This window comes from Uloborus diversus, chromosome 8 (genome assembly GCF_026930045.1).
Source record: "Uloborus diversus isolate 005 chromosome 8, Udiv.v.3.1, whole genome shotgun sequence".
NCBI classification, from domain to species: domain Eukaryota; kingdom Metazoa; phylum Arthropoda; class Arachnida; order Araneae; family Uloboridae; genus Uloborus; species Uloborus diversus.
Window position 1 is genome coordinate 26,885,550 of NC_072738.1, and position 21,423 is coordinate 26,906,972.

The 21,423-nt window shown below is 29.5% G+C and overlaps 1 protein-coding gene across 1 annotated transcript in view; it reads left to right on the forward strand.

The window, feature by feature from the left end:
- Window positions 1-1,718: 1,718 nt before the first annotated feature.
- The window catches only part of LOC129227270 (circadian locomoter output cycles protein kaput-like), a 33,053-nt gene continuing 13,348 nt past the window's right edge, over window positions 1,719-21,423 (forward strand). The window contains exons 1-8 of the mRNA XM_054861790.1: window positions 1,719-1,746; window positions 4,593-4,696; window positions 9,847-9,995; window positions 12,107-12,198; window positions 14,967-15,056; window positions 15,841-15,949; window positions 18,921-19,040; window positions 20,345-20,561. Coding sequence (XP_054717765.1) covers window positions 4,662-4,696; window positions 9,847-9,995; window positions 12,107-12,198; window positions 14,967-15,056; window positions 15,841-15,949; window positions 18,921-19,040; window positions 20,345-20,561 — 812 coding nt within the window. The 5' untranslated portion in view covers window positions 1,719-1,746; window positions 4,593-4,661. The remainder of the gene's footprint in view (window positions 1,747-4,592; window positions 4,697-9,846; window positions 9,996-12,106; window positions 12,199-14,966; window positions 15,057-15,840; window positions 15,950-18,920; window positions 19,041-20,344; window positions 20,562-21,423) is intronic.

Here is a 21,423-nt window from a genome sequence, read left to right on the forward strand (position 1 = left end):
CCAGCTCATGTGATTCCTATTCCGGGCTGATGAGTGCTAAAAAGCATGAAACTGCAGTCCTCGGATGGAATAACTGAGCTGGCGGTGTATTTCAAGTGCTCTTTGTTTCGTACAATTTTCAGGATTTTTCCCCCCTTCCATTAATGGTAAATATACCATGTGCATCACTAAAGAACTAATTTTAAAATTCTAGAACATTTAAAATTCTTGAACAAACAAGAAGGATAATGCTGATTTTTAAGTTTTAAGCTTCCTTCTGTTGAATCATGACCAGTGGACGTTCCATTGTTGCTCTTGAATGTATTTGGGTTTGCCACTATGGTTGAAATAATCTTGAGTTCACCATCAGCATTTCTGTCTCTCTTTTGTGAATTTATTTTTGAGAAGTTAGTTTTGTTATTATATTATCATTATTATTATTTTGTTAACTTAAAAAATAAATAGATCCACACAAAAAGAAGCATTTGTAAGGAAAATGACTGAGGGTTATTGTTTTTTTTTTTTTTTCATGGGTAAAAATCTGCTTACTTGCCAAAACTGCAAATTTTAGTGCCTTTAATCTACTCTCTAGTTTTTATATCTTAATTTGATAAAATACTTTGCTAAGGAACAAACCACAAGGAGCAATTTGCACCTTTTTTTTAAGTTCCCGAACCAAGTTTGTTTTTTTGAAACCTTTTACTGAACTGTCTGTCACAATGTTGCATGACTTGCTGGCTGTTGCACCATTTACTGCTTTGCTTCATATTCCATGTAAAACCTAGATCTTCTATGTGACATATCATCTTGAATACATAGGCGGCCAACTAAATTTTGATGAGAGGAGAAAAATGGCATTCAAATAGGTAACATTGTATTTGTGTATGTTTTTAAAACAATGCTTGTTCTCTTTTTGAAATGTTTTTTAATCTTTTATTATGTAAATCTCTTGTCTCAATCCATCAGAAAATAACACAGAAACCCAATTTAGGTTCAAATATACCGTGTACTTTGCTGAAAAAAAAATATTTTAAAGCTTCTAGAACATTTCATATGCAAGGGAAGGACGGGACCTTCAAGTCCAAATAAAAAATTAAAATCAAAACACTTCAAAAATTTCAAAATTACTAAAAAGACAATTCGCTTTTTAGAACTTTGGTAAAAAGCATGACATACAGGTATATGCAGTTTTTTTGTGTAATAAATATTATATTTTATGAAAAGTATTGATTCATTATAATGTTAAGTTATAAAAACTGTGAAGTATGATGCAATTGCTAGATGACAAAATTTGTCGCATAAGCATCTTTATACTCATATTTTTTTGTTTTTTTTAATTTGGCATTCAGTTTTGGAAAACTGTTGCATTTTTTAAAGAATAGTTTACTTCAAAACGAACATGTCCAAAACAGTTAAGAATTTTCTTTTTTTTTTTGTCTCTGTTCCAATTGTTGAAATTGTTGCTGGATTTTCATTGAGCAAATAATGAACAAAAATGACAGTGAGAAATGGATCTATAAATAAGCTGAATAGATAAAAAGAAATACAAAGGGGAAAAAATATTATGATGATAAAATAAAGTAAAGAAGTAAATAAATTGGTCCCTTGTTTTCAGTTATCCATCCATGCATGTACAAATAAAGTTTATGTGCACTATTCTTATGTGCTCAAGTAGTTAATAATGTTCTAATTTCATAACTTTGTAGGATATTTTGACTGTTAATTTCCTCTGTTTAGGTTCTCATCCAGGTACAAAAGTGAAAAGATGTAAGTAGATCTAAAATTTATCATTGCGCAATTATTATGTAGCAAGTGTTTGATTTTTCTTGTTTTTAGAATAGAAAGATTACTTGTCTAATTCTTCATCTTATTTTTCATATGCTTTGAAAAGCATATGATACTTTTACAGGTAGACTCTTATTTATTTGATTACATTCTGTGAAAAATAATAAAATTTTTCAACAAGTGCATAAAGGCTCAGAAAAATTACAAAAATCAATGAGATTTGTATGGTACTAAGTATTGTTAATAATTTTTTACTGGATGGAAAACTTGTCAAATATTCATTTTTACTCTCAATTACCCTTTTTTAAGCAATACTTTGCCAATAGAATAATATTACATGAATAGGTATGATAAGTTTGTTTTAAAAGACATAAAAAATGTGTTTATTTCTATTTAAGTGTTTTCTTTAGTTTCCTTATATATTTTGCCTTTTATTTTTGACACGAACATGAATCTTTGCTAAGCTTTGAATGATGTTAATTGTTTTATCTGATTCAAAACCTAGTATTTCTAATAATAAGTTAAAAATATTTAAAATATTATTATTCTTTTTTTTTTTGGTTTTTTATTTTATAAATTTCTGAGCTCTTGAGCTTTAATTTTTTCACTTTAAATATGATTTTGCTGCTGTTATCTACAATCATGTTGAAATACTTTTGAAATGTCAAACAAAAAAACTTTAAAGATTTTATTTTTACTGTTATGATCAAAGTTTTTGAATTTCATGTAGAAAATATTTTATTTCTGCAGTGGTGTCATTCAAAACAAAAGAAAAATCAAAATTTTCATTTAAAACTAGCACCTAAGCACCTAATTGATAAAAGCTTTTTTTATTCTTCAAAAAGCAATGAAATTTCACAGAAAAGAAAGTACTTGATTATTATATTGAAAGCATAATCATATTGGATACAATCTTTCATTAACTTTTTCAATATATTTCAGAAATTAAAGAATTTATTTCTAAAATTTTACAATCATGTTTTACATGATGTAAAAATTTTCACTCATAAATAAGATTATAAAGTTATAATTTTTGTAAATTTATAAGTTGTTATAAATTTATACAATTTTGTAATTTTTTTTTTAATTTTTCAAAAATTAAGTAGTTTTTGAGATCAAAAGATAGTTTGTCGATAGGGCCTGTATTATTATTGACAAAAATCAATCATTTCACAGAAATAATTTGTCGTAAATAAGTTTGCTTATTAGTTGCGTATTGTTTAGTTCCACATGAATGCAAAGTTTTTCAAACTCTAAGTATTTTTCTGTTTTATTTTGCTTTTTTGCAGTTTAGAAGATTTATTCACTGGAATCAATTAAATATTCTTAAACTCTGAGTAATTTTCATTCTTAGCTAATACTAATTTTGACTGGATTACATAAGAAGCTGGTGGTAAACCTATCTTGTGTTTTTAGAGAAAAAAATCTTGAGACTAAGACGACTTCTATACTTTGCATACAAGATCTATATATATCTGGGGATGCCTATATCCTTAAATTCAGCAAAGTTGGTTATGCTTTTGATTATGTAATTGGGTGATTTTTCATTACTAAATCATTCACATTTGAGTCAGTTCTTAAAAACCTGGAATTTAACTTTGTAATCATAACTCATACCAACATATTTTGTTTTCAAAGTAGCAAGTTTGCACTATTAAGATTTTCCTATAAGTTTTAATATTCACATGGGTTTATGACAGTGAGGTGCGGTTCGCCCAAGCAAGCCAAGCAGAGTTTGGGTACTCCAAAAACAATTTTCATTTCTCATTTGTATGCTCATAAGTGACAGGAAGTATGAATGATACATTTTTGCTTAGCGTAACTTTCACTGAAAATAAGTTTAAAAAGCATTTATTAATCTTTCAAATGGCAATTTCCCAAAAGCATGTATCCCCAGGCAAAGGAAAGAGCAAACCAACAGGTCTAGCCCATGCAGGAGGAAGAATGTAGAAGTGTTGCCATGACAACAGTGTCGCCATCAGTGATAAGAGACTACTGTTGGCGCTTCTTCAGATTTGAAACCAAACAAGCAGCTCCAAGCACGGGAGAGTGTAGGTTGCTAGATTGGCCTTTTTTGAAATCGTCTGGGTTGAGAAAAAAAAAAACGTTTTGATATCGTCTGGGTTCTTGGTTTTTTTTTTCCTTTGTCTGTTTTTGGATTTCAACACGACAAAAGTTGCTTTCTAATCTTGGACAGATTTCAATTGAATGTGAACTGTTAAATGCCCTCAAAGAGCGAAACACGTTTTTCGATTCTGTAATGGAATATTTTGCTGCTAATGAACCAAGAATGGAATTCATTCCTTAATGAACTGTTAAATTAAATGCTGTAATGCTTCTAAAAATTCTAAACTTGATGGCATTTTATAATGCTGCATATTTTCGACCCCAGTTTTAGTCATTACTTGTTTTCTTTACATATGGCTAATATATATTTCTAACATATTTTTGTAATTAATCAGAATTGTGTATTACATATTTGTTTTTGCTGCATGAAAAATGTTCTATTCAACATGGCAGTTACAAGAATTAACATGCTTTACTCAGAAAACACAGATATACTACAAACAAATATTATAAAGTAAAAGTAGTACTATGAAGACAATTGGATAAATTACCGCTGCTTGGGCACTCGCTTGGGCCACCGCACGTGTCTGGTTTATAATAAAAGGTATTTATTTTCCAGATTTCTTTTCTGTCACTTTTTCGGGGGAAAAAAAGAAAGGAAAAAAAATCAAAGAAAAAATACCAATTTCGAATGACACCACTCTTTCTTGAACTTGTAATTAATGATGGCATTATTATCTTTTGTGGCATGTTTCCATTAGTTACACTGAACGAAACATCTAAAACAGAACTCAGCATATTGTCAGTTTCACCACGTTGCAAATTTACTAATGAAGGATAGTGCCGATTCTCCAACCACTATGCAGTAAGTTATCACGCCCTTATCTGTACCTCAGAGCCAGACCGACGTAATTCCTAAAATTGCGATTTTCTGTTTATTAATGCATTGTATGTAGAATCCAATTTAGTATCGAGCCATGTGAACGTAACTCTAAAAAAAAAACAAAAAAAACCTTGCAATTATTTACCAGTGTTAAAAGAGTGCACGTCCAATCTTTTGCATGTGCCAGACAACCTTTTTTCCTCTCTCCTGTAAAGTAGTGATTGTGTTACTTACGTTGTTCTGGCTCTGAGGTACAGCTATGTCACCTTCATTACACCCAGCTGGATTTTATACTAATTGTTTTGCAGAATATCCGGGGGCAATCTATGTTGATATTGGTGGTGCTCTCCCCATAATGTGATTTTTTTCTATCTTTTCTTTTAAACTTCGAGAAACTTATTGGTTTTCAAAGATATTTAAAATATTTTTTAAGGTTCATTTGAGAAAAATTCTTGAGGTTTCTTCTTCCACTCAGAATTTTTAATACTATTAACTTGAAATTGAACATCTTCAGTTCTGTAAGAATAAGCATAACATTGAATTAATGAATGTTAACATTGTTAAGCATTTTCATCTTTTAAAAATAGTTTATGTTTTTCCCTATATTACTTAAAACATAATCATACATATTTTAGAAAATCACCATTATTAAATTTTAAATTAAAAACAATATTGCATACAAATGTTTTTAAGCTTGGTTGCATAAAACCACTTTTAAATGTAGGAAAAGTTTTTAGCTTCCTATGCTGAGCTACAGTAAAGAAAAACAAATATTCTTCGGTAGAAGTTGAAAACTTTTCCTATGGGAAAAAGTGTGGCCTCAAAAAATTTTAAGCAACATATCTGCCAATGTCTGCTTTAATGTCGACTTTATCACTTTTGTCTCTATCTCTACACAAAAGCAATTTTTTAGCTTTTTGCTGTTTCTAAAAAATCTCTTCATAAATGCTCCAAGCATATTGTTGTTTTTCTAAATTGTTTTTAAGGAAAATCAAAATGAACGCTCTGGTTATTAACCAGAGCGTTCATTTTGCGCAAAGGGAAGAAACCAAAAACGGCAAGGTTTTGACCCACTTCTAAATAACTTTTATGCTGTACTTAATAATGAATGTCCTTTTCTCTTGAACACTAGAAATTTTTGTGACGCTTATGTGTCTGTTTTACGTTAGTTATATTGTAACTAAGGAAAATACATAATGATTCAATTCAACTTCCTTCACGGATATAACATTCTATTAATTTATAATGTTTTTACCTATGTTTTTCATAGTTTGATGTAGATGCATTTAGGAGGGCTGACCTCGTAGAAAAGGATCCTAGAGTTTAGCAGTAATCAACAAGTGTACTTTATTTAGCTTACTTATTTTAGTTATAAAGTCTGCTTTTTTTTTTCTTTTTCTTTTTTCACATTTGTAGTCTTCTCTTGAAATGAAAATGTTGAGAGATTTCTATTTTGATCATGCTATCTGTTTAGATTTTTGGCATAAAACTTGACATGAACAGGATAGAGGAATATGGATGCTGTTAGGTTTGGCGATAGGAAAATTTTAACTTTTTCTCTACTTAGTGTTAGAAATTTGGAAGAAAGCCAAAGACATTCTTTTTATTTTTCTACCCTAGTATCTTGCTCATTCAAAAAATTAACACATTGTGTATTAAAACATAATAGCCCCTAAAGCTCTAATATTTTACATCACTTGTATGTTGTATCTAAAAGCATATTGATATTTTCATTTTTTTCTCAAATTGAATGGAAATGCTTGTTAATTACTTAATGTTAAAATGAATAATAAAAACATATCAATGTTGAAGAATATGTATTGTCGTGGCTCCTTCATGGAGGAGGCTTGAAAGTAGAATAGCAATGAGGCCCATGATGAAAAAAACAATCAGATTAAAACCTACTCTCTGGCCATCGATTACATGGAAAGGTTAATATCCGGTTTATAGGCGGAAATGGATGCATCTATTAGTTTATAGGGGTGTTAGTTGGTTTGTTACAGATGTGCACTTTTGCCTCTCTATTATTTATTTTTAGTTTTGTAAAAATGAAAATTTGCTCTTAGCAACATCTTAAGTGTATTTGATCTATATTCTCACGGCAAATATTAATTGATTTGTTTATTCACAACAAAGTTTTGAGCTTACCATTTTGCTTTTACGTTCCTGAACGAAATGAAAATATTTTCTTTTCTTTTTGTTGTTTCCATGGTAACTATCTTTGTTTCCCCTTATTTTATTTTTGAGAATGCAATAAATGAATAAGGCACTAGTGACATCATAAAACGTGTGCATCAAAATCCCATCGATTTTTTCCCTTCTCCCCTGCTACATTCATTCAGATGGAATAGTCTTTACTTGGCAGATTGCCAAATTACATACAATCCGCGGTCAAACAGTATTTGTATGTTTCTAATGTGCTTGCATATATTTCTTAGTTTGTCAAAACTAGAAGAGTCCCCATCTCATGATCTGTCAAGGGGAGTCCCGGTATAAATGGGTTCCATGCTTATTGTACTGAAGTTTGACTAGTGTTCATGAATGGTTGTATTCTGCATTATGAGCATATAGAAAATTAAAATAAGGCTCCAGTTAGCCTGAATCATTTGTTAACATAGCTAATATTGCCCAAGGAAGAAAAATTATGCCGCGGGTTGACAAGTTTGCTAAAGTTTAGGTGCCATGTGGAAGAATTGAGTGCTTTGCACTAGAAATGGGAATGGTCAAAATGAAACTAGAATCCCCCCCCCCTTTTTTTCCAAAGCAGTGCTTCCCCCTAGAAAAAATTTGAAAATTTCTGGCACAAAATTATGTGTTCAGAAATTTATAATATTTACATTTTACTTTAAAAAAAAATTTATTTTGATCAGTATCCCACATTAAAACACTTATAATGCAAACAAGTAAGATAATTTAATTTCCCTGTACACTAAAGTATTATTTGTTACCTTTCTCACTTTCACTGTAAATGTGTGCTAGTAAAATAGTTAGTATATCAGTTAGTAGAAATGTTTTCGTTAAAATTTTAATGCATTGAGCAAAAAGTAAAAATCTCAATATTTTTGACCGACAGTCATTAAAAGATAATTTCCGTTCTTAAAGATATGCATAAACATACTATCGATGTAATCATTAAAAGTAGTTAAACATATAATCACTACAAGTCATGCAGTAAAATCTCATCAGCAATATCAATATAGATGAAACAATAAACTCTTCGACTTCGTTCCAGTTGCTTCTTTTTTTAACTTGATCAAAACCTCTGTATCTCAAAACCTCCTCATCTCGATTTTTTCTTCTGTCCCATGAAATTTGAGACCGTCTGGTTTGACTGTATATATTTAGTTAATTTCGAAATATTCTCTTCTTTGTGAAACTTATTTCTCTCTTACTATTTAATTTTAAATACTGTGTGTCTTTCACTTTATTTATGAAGTTTCATTCTTCAATAATTTTATGTCTGATTATGTGCAAAAGTATTGATAAAAGAAAATTCTTTTTTGCAAGGATCACTTTTTGAGTAAGCAGTAGCATTCAAGTAAAATATAGATTTCTCTGCATTACTGGTTAGATGTCTTTTAGTTCCTCACAAATTGCAACAAGTTAAAACCTTTTCTTTTGGTTTAAAGTGAATTTTTGATCTTTTGTGGTTAATTTGCTCTTTACATTTTTCAATTTTTCTCCTCCAACGGGGTACTTTCTTTTTCATAATAGTGGATTAATGAAATTCCAGACTTTATTACTATAATAACAACATTTTTTCACTGGAATTTCTTCTATTCCACTCTAATGAAATAGCCTTGCATTTACTGCTCCTTATTTTGTTATTTTTTAAGAGGTTTTTTTAAAAACTGGATTGTGATTGATTTCATGATTATCAAAGAGTTAAAACCTTTCAACTGCTTCTTTGTGTGGTTTGATTAATTTATTTTTTAAGCCTTTTTAAAATGCAGACATTTCAGGGTATTTTATATTTTTTTCTTATTTGTCTTTAACAAATCTTTTATTTGGTTAAGAATATAACTGTAATCATTTGTTCCATTTTTCAAAATTGAATCACATTTCATCTGGTCTTGTCATTGGCCTTTGTTTCTAATGTGTAAATTCTTTCAATATCTTTAATTGATTTTGCAAGAGATGTCTTACGAATTGACTCTAATTATCATCATGCATTTAAATTAATGTATAGTTGCAGTTTCAAAGTAGATATTGTTCAATCCCTGCCCTTTTTGTGAAAATTTATGAATTAGTTTTGTGTTGGTAGTTATAATTTTGTTATAAGTCTAGTTTGAGAATGTTATAATTTTCATCCAGTTTGAAATAAGTGCAAAAAGCATAAAACTTAAACATTGAAAACAATAAATTCATTTGGAAAAATCAGAATGGGCTATTAGGGCACACAGGCTTCTTTCTTGCCATTGCCAAAGACTACTTGACATGCATTTGCGATTGAAAAAGTATTCAAACCAAGGGCGCCCATATAGGGGGCAAGTGGGGGCTTGAGCCCCCCCCCCCTAGAAATTAGAACTTCCTTGCTTTTAATACTTTTTTCTTTGCAAAAATGTAAAAACATTTCTTCTCCAGCTATTAATGAATAAGTTATTAAGAAAGTCAAATTTTAATGACTAATCTCTCCTAAAATTTGTTTCCATGGGGAAAATATCCTGCTAAACCATGGTTAAAATCTGAGCCCCCCCCCCCCCTTACAATTTTGCATATGGGTGCCCATGATTCAAACTTCTCAAATATGTGTTTCACTTGAGATCTGAAGGATGATTTCGATGTTGATATTCATTGCAATCGAAAATCTTGTTTTTGAGATTTTTTTGTGAAATTTTTGTTTTTGAGAATTTTTTATTAAATATTGTTGTTGTCCTTCCTTGCACTTGGCTTTCACTGTCCTGAATTGGCCTTAGCAAGACACACTGTCACCCCTCACCGTCTACAAGTGCTTGTTACTGCAAAAAAGTTAAAATTGTAGCCTTTTACTAAAAAATCTTTGTTGCTGATTTGAGTTCCCTGTTTTGGGATGATGTCGGTCCCAGTAACCAGACTTTCAAGATTCGACTGTGTGTTGAATTCTGTTTACACATATAATTATTCGATAATTCATTGAAGTTTTTTTCTTGTAGCAAATCAAGAAACCTCAGCGAAAAGAAGCGTAGAGACCAGTTCAACATGCTTATCAATGAACTGTGCTCAATGGTTACTTCCACTAGTCGTAAGATGGATAAGTCATCTGTCTTACGAGCCACTATATCATTTCTCAAAAATCATAGTGGTAAGATATTTCGTGTTTCTTATAATGTATTGACATCTGCTGATTACAGTGATATTTGTGTTTTGTTTTCAGCTGAAATACTTTTGATACCATATTATTTTATAAAGATGTTTTTTGTGAGAACACCATACCATTTGTTAAAACATAACTTCTTCAATGTTTTATCAAAGTTAGGCATCAATTCAAAGATTTTTTTCACCACTTTCAGCAAAAAATAAAGACAGCTCATATTTTAATTCATCAACAATTTTTTTTTTTTTTTTTTTCTGTTTTATTATCACGTATTGCTTTAATGCGAAGCAAACTGAAATAGAAACTCTTTAAATCAACTGGTTAAAGGGATGTACTAATAATGTGAAGGTTGTAAGTTCAAACCCCCATGGTCTGGAGGCAAAAAAATATCTCTCTAATGATTTTCTAGCAGACCGCTGATCCAAGTTTTCACCACTGTCAGCTGAAAATAGACTAACAAATCCCATTTTTGCTGTTATTCATAGAATTACTTTAAAAAAAAAAAAAAAAAAAAAACGAATTTTTGATTCTTTCTGGTCAAGCTGGAATAATTCTCATGAGGGTCAGCTAGTTTTGCTTTAAAGATCATTATTAAATTTATACTTTTAAAGGGGTCATTGGTCTCAAAAAAGTTGGTGACGTTGATACGAAAAGAATATCTCTTTAAATTGTTTTTCTTTTAAAATCAAGCACTTAAAATTATTATTATTATTATATATATATATATATATATATATATATATATATATATATATATATATATATATATATATATATATATATATATTTTTTTTTTTTTTGCGGGATTAAGAATTTCATGTTAATGAATTCTTGCATATCTGAAATGATGAAACACTATTATGGAGCTAGTCAAATTACAGAAACAGAAAATCAAAGATTAAGCTATAAATACTAAACGGCTAACTTTCATCACACTAAAGTCTCGTGGAGACTGTCATGTACGGGCATCCGTTTCTGTTTTAGTCTCTTAGGATAGATTTATTAATATAAACAACCTGAATCACTGCTCTGTGCTGGGCCAAAAGGTCTCATTTGCTCTTGCTTATTGCTTTGAATTTTTTTTTTAAAGAGTAATTGAAAAAGCATATTTAGCTGACTAATAGATGAGAAGGGAGGGAGGGTAAAATATTTCATGTTGTGTTTGTTCTCCATAGGATTTGGATGAGATTCCCATCTCAGTGAAAGTACAGATGTGATTTAAAAGAGCATTGAAGTTCATGATTATTTTGTTTTGTTCTTTTTTATTTTTATTTTTCATTTGGAGATTTAGGGAAACTACAATAAGCCAGTAAATGTAGGGAGTGAAGTTGAAATGTTTCTGGGTGCATCAGGAAGAAGTTTTGAGGCTTGTCATGCGGAATTATATTTAGCTTACATACTTTGGCCTAATTTTTTAATTAAACCAGTGGCAACATTCCGTTGTGGAATGTTAGTTCTCGCAGCCTCGCTTCGTTTTCTGTGCACTATTTCACAAGGGACTAAATAATTTTTGTCCTTCAAAGTGAAGCAATAAATTTCATGTTGTTGCAAACAACGTAAAATAAATCTGTCTGAATGTACTGACTTGACTACTATGTATTTTATTTATTTATACTAGTTATGCTTTCAATTTTAGAAACTGAACCCTTAGATACAGTTGTAATGAATACAATATTTTCTCTTAGGAAATTTCTTGGGAAACGTGGGTGTGCTCCAGGGCTAGGAAATTCTTAAAAATTTTACATGCCCTACTGGGCATGTTTGTCAAAAACAAAATACATGCCAGAATAAAATTTTTAACTACCCAGTTTTTTTTTTATTGTGTAATAATAAAAATATTTGAATTTGTTGTATAGCATTAATCAGACAAAAAATTCACCTGAATCAATAACTGTTTCAGTATAAAACATTTAAAAAAAAAATAAAATAAATAGTACATAGGTTGTTAAGATTACCAATACTTAAATCAAAAATATATAATAATTACATGCCCTGGGCGTGTCAGGCCATATAATTTTTGAGCCATGGTGTGCTCAGATTTTTGACAAGGATTGTATATATGTATACAAATGTCTAATTCCGTTTTATTTTAATTTTAGAGCTATCAGTGCAATCACAAAGTGTGGAGGTAGAAGAAAACTGGAAGCCTTCTTTTTTATCTAACGAAGAATTTACACATCTAATGCTTGAGGTATTTTTTTGTTATAAACTTGTCTCATAGATAGATGTTTCTCAAGAATAATTTTTTGTTTCTCATTTTGAAGCGTACTTCAATCATACTAGTACACTCAGTAAAAATTTGGTTTTATGTAAAATTTTATCAGGAGAAAAAAGTAAACCTCCTTAACCAGTTAAGGACAATAAGCTGTGCTTATTATCCTTAGTGGAGATAGAGAGTGGGAACTTCATATTAGTAAAATTATTAAATGGCATTGTAAATGATAAGTGTTTCATATTTTGTGAAAATTGGTTCTGTTGATTTTGTGTTAATTGCTGGGACATTTTTATCTATATGGTCTATGAGAGATGCAAAGCTGTTTTTCTCTCTCTACAACTATTTTACAAATTCGATTTATTTATAATATAACTCGTAAATATTTATTTTTTTTATGATGGTATTAGGAATGCAGTTGTGTTTCATTTGTAATGTTTTCAAAAAAAAAAAAAAATTAACTGTTTTTCAAGAATAAATTATTTATATATTTTCCCCAGTTTTAAGATTCTTATGTCTCTATAGCATGGATGTTTTTTAAATAAATTATTTGCATTTGATAATTTGAAAATTTAATTTTGAACTTAGGGGACACATGTGTCTCAAAGTCCTTAGATGGGTTACTTCAGTGGTTTCTAAACTTTTTGCACCTGTGCCTCCCTTTTTCCATAAATCATTGTGTACCTCCCCCCCTTCAGGTTTTGTAATATTCGGATTTCATAAATGCCATACTGAAGTTAAAATTTATTTTATGAATTAGAGAAATAATACCATATTTTATGTAAAGTACTTTTTATGTATCAAAGCATAATGATTTTTGATTATAATGGAATATGAGTAATTATAATCTTACTATATAAAACAACTCATACAAAATTTCAGAAATATATTGTTGTTTAAAATACCACATAAGTTGAATAGGTAATATTTTGTTGATGTAATAAGGTAGAACTTGCTTTAAAGCTCAAATTTTTCTTAAACCAAGGTGCCATTGAAAGTTTTTAGCACGGACACTCAACCCCAAATGCTGTAGGGGTGATGTATTGTTAATTCTTATTATTTTATTTATTTATTTGTGTATGTATATTTTTAAAAAAAATTATGTTGGTAACAGCCAAGGGTGGATCCAGAAAGTTTTCTAGGAGGGGCGGTTGATTTTTTAACTGACCTCTTACTACGTATCTGATTTATACATTTTTTGGGGGGGGGGGGGGGTGTCACAGTTATCTAAAACAACTAAAGTATAAAGATTTAACCAAAGAAGTCTCCAAATTATTCCTTTCCTTGACTATTGAAAGAGGTATTCTAAAACTGTTTTTAAATTCCTGGGGAAAGTTTCAAAACCCGCTCCTCCTAAGATCGTAAAAAATGGTCTAAAATGCGCTTTAAGACTTAAATTTTGAAAAATACCTGGAGAAGGATTCCAAACTTCTTTTTCTAACATCACTAAAGATTGTTTAAAATTGAAACTTCAATTCCCAAAACTTTGCCCTGGATTGATTCAAACCCTATTCCTTTTCTTAATGCCATTAAAAAGGACATACATTTGCATTTTAAGACTTCAATTCAGAAAAATTACCGGTAGAGGGTCCCTCAAGGGAGGGACGATCGCCTCTCCCTTGTATCCGTCTTTGGTAACAGCTACCCCCCCCCCCCAGAATTATTCAGTGCTTCTCTAGCGCAGCATACCCCACAGATTTGAAATCACTAGGTATATGTTGGCAATAGCTACACACCTCCTCTCCCTTAAAATTATTCAATGCTTCCCTAGAGGTTTGTGCTGAACAGATCGGAAATCACTGGGTTAATGTGTCATGAAGAAAGATAAAAAAATCATATCTGAGTAACAATAATGATTTTTTTTAATAAGACAAAAAAAAATTGACATTAACTCTAAATTGTTTTTTTCTAAAAAAAAAAAAAAAAAAAAAAAAAAAAGACTTGTAATTAATTTTTGTGCTAGCTATCTGAAAAATAGCAGTAAAAGATTTAAAATAAGTGCTTAGTCCTATCACCATATTCTATGCTTCAAGGTTTATGATCTTCACCCAATATTTTCTTAATTTAATAACTCAACTAAAGATTTTAGATATTTGAAGTAAGTATGAATTATATATCTATTTAAGAAGGGGCAAATTTCCTAAGTGCAGTAACATTGGAAATTTGTTTGAAAAATTAAAACATCTGTAAAAGTAAGAAATATTTTAAAGTTCAATTAAGAAAAATATTTTGTTACTAAAGTAAAGATAGACATGCTTATTATTTGTCAGTTTTATGCAAATTGAATTTTGGTACTAAAATTAAGTTAGGTCATTAAACAATGTTCAAACAAATGGCTGTGAGCTACAAGTTAGACCTGTCCCTAAATTTTGATTTTTGAGTGTTAAAAGCAAGAGCTTTTTTCTCCCTCCTGGTCATCCTTAGAAGTTCAAGTGTTCTTTTACCAGGGTTTGAGTTTTGATAATTATAATTAAAATGATCGGACAGCTGAAGAAAAAAACTCTGGTCTCTTTCATATACATTCTTTACATAAGTGAGTGATTCTTGTTATTCAAATTGATTTCATTTGAAAGTTATAAAAAGGCATATTTCATAAATAACTGTAATTTCACTTTGAAAAATTTCTACATCATAAAATAATGCATCCACCACCCCTGTGCATTTACATGAATAGTAAAATTGATTGTACCTATGATTATAAAATTATTACATGTATAAGTTTGTAAATAGATAGTTCTTTTTTACAGGCTTTAGATGGATTTATCATTGTGTTTTCATGCAATGGACAAATTTTATACACATCAGAAAGCACAGCATCACTTTTAGGGTACTTACCAGTAAGTAGTTTCCTTTCCACTCTTTTTTTCTAAAAGGTTGCTACACAAAAATTCCAAATTGTATACAACTGTGTACTGATTTTCAAAAAGTAGTTTGATTGAAACCATCATTTAGTTTTGTTAATATAACTTGTTAATTAATCATTGTAAGTTTATTAATATTAATTAAATAACATTTTTAGCTGTTATTTTAATATATAATGCTTAATCGTGTAGAATGTATTTTACTTAATGGACTGACTTTCATAGATAAAAACAGTAAAAAACAATATTTAGAATGCAGAGATAGCAATAAACTTTGAGATTTGTTTTTCATTGTTACAAGGAACCCTTTAAATCAATGGAAAGAGGCTTCGAGCAGAAGTTTTTGTTTGGTATCTCTTTTGTCCATAGACTCATTTCTTTGTATTAAACAAAAAGGTAACAGGAGATTCCTGTCACCTCAAAATGTATGCCTGCCATTTTACTGCTATTTGGGTTTTAAACAAAGTTTTAATGTTTGGCACAACAAACATTAAAACTAATCAAAACTAATTCAAATTGAACATTTTAATTGTACTGTCATAGGTAGTTACTTTGACTTCATGAACTTCATTTTAGTATCTTTGAAATTTTTTTTTTTTTAATTCTAAAACAGAACTCTCTCATTTGCTAGCATAATGCATTAGAATTATTTTGCTTCAATAAAACCATATTAATTTTAATATTTAATATTCTTTTCTGTGATGCGTTTTGCTTAGGTACTTTTATCTGAAATGTAATTAGTAGTTACATTTTTTTCCAGAGCCGTTTTTACTCTTCTGTTTTTGATTTCATTCATGAAGTAGATAAATCATCACTGTATAAATTAATCAGCAATGCTCCTAGTACTTCAAACAACTCTCTATCAAAAGGTAATGTACATCTAGATTTTTTTAATGGTACATAAAGCTAGCTGACTAAATTTTGTGCACTGTTTGAATCAAATCTTTTTAACATTTTCTATTATTTGTATTTTTCAATCAGTGGAGTACTCACTGAAAAACTTTTAAATTGATTAGGGCTGATTATGTGAAATCAAAAAAGGTGACATAGTATTTTCTTTTTGGATTCTTTTGGCGTTGGAATGTGGTTTAAAGTATCCCTTAAAGATTGATATTTCGTTATCAGTACAGCCTGAATTATATGCACTAAAATAACATCAACATACCACGTAAATATGCATTATAAATTTTTTTCTTGTGCAAGAAAAAGTTATCATATCTGAATGAAAAACAATTGCCCTTTCTGTTTTTGCATTTTACTGCATAGGCAATAAATATACGTTGAAACAATTATTTCCTCAGAATATGTTGTGCATTTTCTGTGTTAATTTTCAACTATTTGAAACTAATTCCTTTTGCTGTAAATAAATCACAATATATTCTGCTAGATTTTCTTTTGTTAAAGATCACCTTTTGTCATTTATTATCTTCTTGAAAAGCGAAAATATGAGTTCAATTTCTGCAGGTATTGTCAAGCAATAATTTAAATATTTTTGTCCTATGTCAACTTTGTCTCTTTTTCTACAATTAAAAAATATTTTTATTTGTTATCAACTTTTTATTTATTTATTTATTTTTTAAATTTGTTTTATTTATTTATTTATTGTTTATTTATTTATTTTTACTGCTTTAAACACATTTATGCATTCAAATTACTGGTCTAAAGAAGGGTGTTACAGTTTTGCAACTCAAAAATCTCAGTTGCTCTAACATTAAACCTGCTTAATGTAAATACTCTAATTCAAAATTGCTCACTGAATGTATTTTCTTTTCTTATTAGCTACCAAAAGAGACAGTATTCATTTCCAAGAAAAGATCACCTGATTTTTTAATTTTCTTTCTTTGTGAAGAACAAAATATGTGTTTTTAGCTTTTCAAAAGTTAAAAAGAATCTAAGAACAAGTGAAAAACACAGTAATATACATTTAACTAAATAATTTGCTGTTTTTTGTTTCATTTATATGAACAGTATATGCAAAAATATGCAAATACATATGCATGTATGTGTTTGCTTGTAACCTGAGATCTATCAATTAGTTTAAAGCAATGTTTGTAGCTCAATTTGTGTGGGTTGTTAATCAAAACGTTGGTAGGGGCTGGCCAGTGCACTGCATGAGTTTTAGATCAAAGCAGAAAGTGGAAAACACTTTTGCCTGAAAGCTGTGATGTTTTATGTGAAAAGGAAAGATCTTTGGAATCATGTTGAATGAACTACTTAATTTATCTAAAAAAAAAACTACAAAATGGCCTTTCAGATTTCAACTAAAATTTGGTTGGTTTTGTAAAGAATGTTATTGAGAAGAAAACACTAATAATTTTCATAACAGATCTAGAGAAATGCTGAGCACAAAAAATTAATGTAGAATCAACTCTCGATAACTCGAAGTCCCAAGGAACCGGCTAAAGCGTTCGAGTTATGGGAAGTTTCCACAACAGTCTCAATAGTTTGGGACCCGATGAAAGCTTTGAGATAAAGAAATATTCCAGTTATCGAGAGTCGACTGTATGAAGTGAATATTGGTAAACTGATTAAAATAAAATTTAAAAGAAAATTGAATGCTTTAATAAACTTGTTACCTATATTGAAGAATGCTTTACTCTGAATATTTTTAATAAATTTATTTTTATTATATTTTATGAAATTTACTACAGTGAAGCACCGTTTATACGTTTTTGAAGGGACTGTATGAAAAAAGCGTACAAATGAAAAAACGTATAATAGGTATAGGTTAATGCGTATTAGATTCTGCAGGGACCAATTTAAAAAACGTATAAAAGAGAAACATATAAACGGTACTTCACTGTAATGTTATAATTGCATTTGTACGATTCTGATGTTTAACATGAAATTAAAATGTTAAGAATTTAAAATATTTTTTAATGAAATATTTATAAAATCATTTTTTAATTTTAACTCTTATGTATATTTTCAAAAATAGTTGTTCGAATGTTTTGTGAACTTGACAAATTGAAAGGAATTTCCTGAATAGTAAAACTTTAACCAGTCTATAATTGAAAATATGTCTTATGGTTGAGCAATTAGTTTTTTGTTAGTTCATTTTATGGTCTTAATATTTTTCTTGTTGGCCTAGACATACTTTGTACTGAGTAGTAAAGTTAGTGAAAGTTTTCCCAATCTTCTTTTATAATTGTAGAGATCACTTCTAGACATTTATTTATCATTGACAATTTCTGGATAATGATTATGTAGTTTTGAGGTATCTTTAAATTTCTACCTTGTATAACTTAATAATTATTGTCTATGTTTGTGTGGTATACCATAAAGATTTTTAGTGTGTGTCCCCAGGGGGCGTGCACAGAAATTTCGGGGCCCATCACAAGTGACTTTTACTGACTATTCTCCATTATGTTTACCCCTGCATCTCTAGATATGTTTCACCCTCTCACTTTAAAAATCTTGAGCCCCCTCGGGCTCGGGCCAACAGGTGTCCCTTCTGCCCCCCCCCCCCTACATATTTAGCAAAAACTAAAAAGTGCTTATAGAATCTTGACGACTATGAATTTTCTTGTGGATTTGATGCTTTCCTCTTTTTCTTTTAACTTTGATTTTTGCGATTATTATTGATTTATTTTAAGGTTAGTATTTATTTGTCAAATGCTAGATTAATATTTTTAAGCATTTTTCTTCAACTAAAATGTGTTCTTCCCATAATGGTGCTCAATTTAGTTTTTTTTTTTTTTTTTTTTTTGACAGTACATTTTTATAACAAATGCACAAGAATAAAACTTTTCTGTGAAATTCTTTTATAATCTAAAAAATAAATAAATAACATTTTGAATTTGGAAAGTAAGTAATTTGACTTTTTTTTTTACGTTTCAGATTCCTTTGTTTCAATTCTTCTCCATATGAAAAGAGGACCAATCCATTCACAAAGTAATTGTTCATATGAGTTAGTTAATTTAATTGGAACATTCTTCCACTGGCCATCATCTTTTGAAGGTAAAACTTTTATTTTTAATTTTATTTTTAATTTATTGCATTCTTGTATATTATCTTTTTTTTATATATTTCATTAGAGCATCAGGAGTTAGACAAAGAAAGATAAAAAAAAATGTTTGTATAAACTGAAAAGTCCCTTATTTTGTTAACGAGTTCTATCATAAATCATTACATTAGTTTGTTTTGTATGTAACAGTTGGTACTACTGTACCTTTGTGTGAAACCTTAAATTTACCCAACAGTGTTGTGGAAAACTAAACTCTTTTAACATAAATTAATTATGCATTAGGAATTTCAACGACACTTTTATCTATGCAAATAAAACTGAATTTTACTCGGATTACTTATTTTCTGAAGCTGACAACTTTTTGCATTGATAAGAGGGATCCTTGTTGTTGTTATTTGGCTAGTACAAAATTAAAATTTTAAAGAACAAAATTTAAAACTACTACAACAAACTTGTTGCAATTTGAGGTTCATTAAGTCCTGAAACTTTCAAAGTGACCACTTTTTCTTCCTCAAACTCCGAATATTTAGTACCATGTGGCATGACCATAAAAATAAAATTAGACATCCTCAATCACTTACTAAACATTTATAATGTCATGTTCAAAGCAAAAAACATGAAAATTTTTCTTTTTAAATTACAAATATATAGTTGTCCTTATAATTTTGTCCATAAACATTACTGTCCAGTTTCAAACTTAACTCTATAAAAATAAAATTCCCATGTATTTCTTTAAAAACTGATTAAAAATGTTTCATTTACCATTAGTTTCCCTCCATAAAATTTATATAACTTTAGGGCCAATTGCTGCCAAGATTTGACAATTTTCCCTTTGTCGTTATAATTTTGACCACCACTGTACATTTAAAATGCTGGGCAATTTTTGACACTTATCAGTTACAGAAATTTGCTAATAATTATGAAAGTAATTTATTAAACAATAGAACTGAATTCACTAAACTAAGAATAAAAGAAAAAGAAAAACTGACAAACATATGCTGTGACCTATAGTTTTGTAGAAAGCTGCAAGTTCAATGAAAAGAACAAAACCACCATCACTTGATTGCAATGTAAGAAAATTAAATTTTATTGCTTTAAATCTTCACTTAAGTGTCCTCATTTCAAGGAAAATATGGTGTTCTACCACAGTGGTCAATGTTTTAATATTTCATTGTCTCAACAGTATGGAAACATGGTCATATTTCTAATTATGCTTGTCAGCATTTTTTTAATGATCGTCTACTTTGCAGTGAGTAATACTGTTATAGCATTATTTATAATTGTTATGGATTTCCAGGTTCAAGTCAGATTAGCTTCGACTGTGATAGCAACAGTTGCAGCAGCATTTGTTCACCATTAGCATCATCAGCGGTTGAATGGCGATCATGTTTTGTCGCCATTGGTCGCCTCCAAACACCTCATCTCTTAAGAGTTGTTAATTTATCAGATGAATCAAAAAAAGAATTTACTTCACGCCATAGTCTAGAATGGAAGTTTCTGTTTTTAGACCACAGGTAATTAATTCACTTTTGTTGAAATATTAAAGTTCTGAATTTTGAGTTTTAGGAAAACTTTTGTGTGATGCTATGTTAAATGTATGTTTTATTTACAAAAGTATATTGTATATTCTGCACAAAACTATTTTTAAATGTATTTGTCAATTTATTTTGTTTTTATACTATTTTAAACTTTTTTGCCAAAAAATAGAGAGTTTAAATAAAAATTTAAGCAACAAATTTATTAAGAAGTTGAAGGAAGTGTATCCTATAAAAACATAAGTGAAAAATAATAAAACAGAGCATGAGCAATCCAAAAAAGTAAAGCTTCAACACACAGAATGAATTATAAACATTTATGAATTAAACATTTTGCATATTTTGTTACAAATGATGAATGAATAAGTATGGAAGTCTTGCAAAGGCATGAAAAGCCTTCGTAAATTATAATTTATTTAATTAAAAACCATAGTGGAAAAGAAATTTAAGCATTTTTTCTCTGCATTTTTCATTTTAATTTTAGGAGTCAATGGGTCCCTCACCCTTTTCGTGTTTAAAAATAATTATGTATAGTCTAAGTTAAAATTAATCATAAGTGTACTTTTACTTATACAGTAGACCCTCGTTTTACGCGGGTTTATTTTACGCGGTTTCGATTATGGCAGTTTAAGATTTGACACCTTTATTTTATTTTACGTGGATGAGTTTTGGTTTTACGCGGATGTGGCAATGCAAACAGATAACATTTTCCTCTCTTTCAAAATCCTAACTCCTAAAGGTTGCAGATTACACATAATAAACTGCATTTTGGTGTGCTAATAATTGAACTTGGGGCCCCTGGAGACATTTTATGCAATTAGTTCCATAGCTCTTTCCAGAA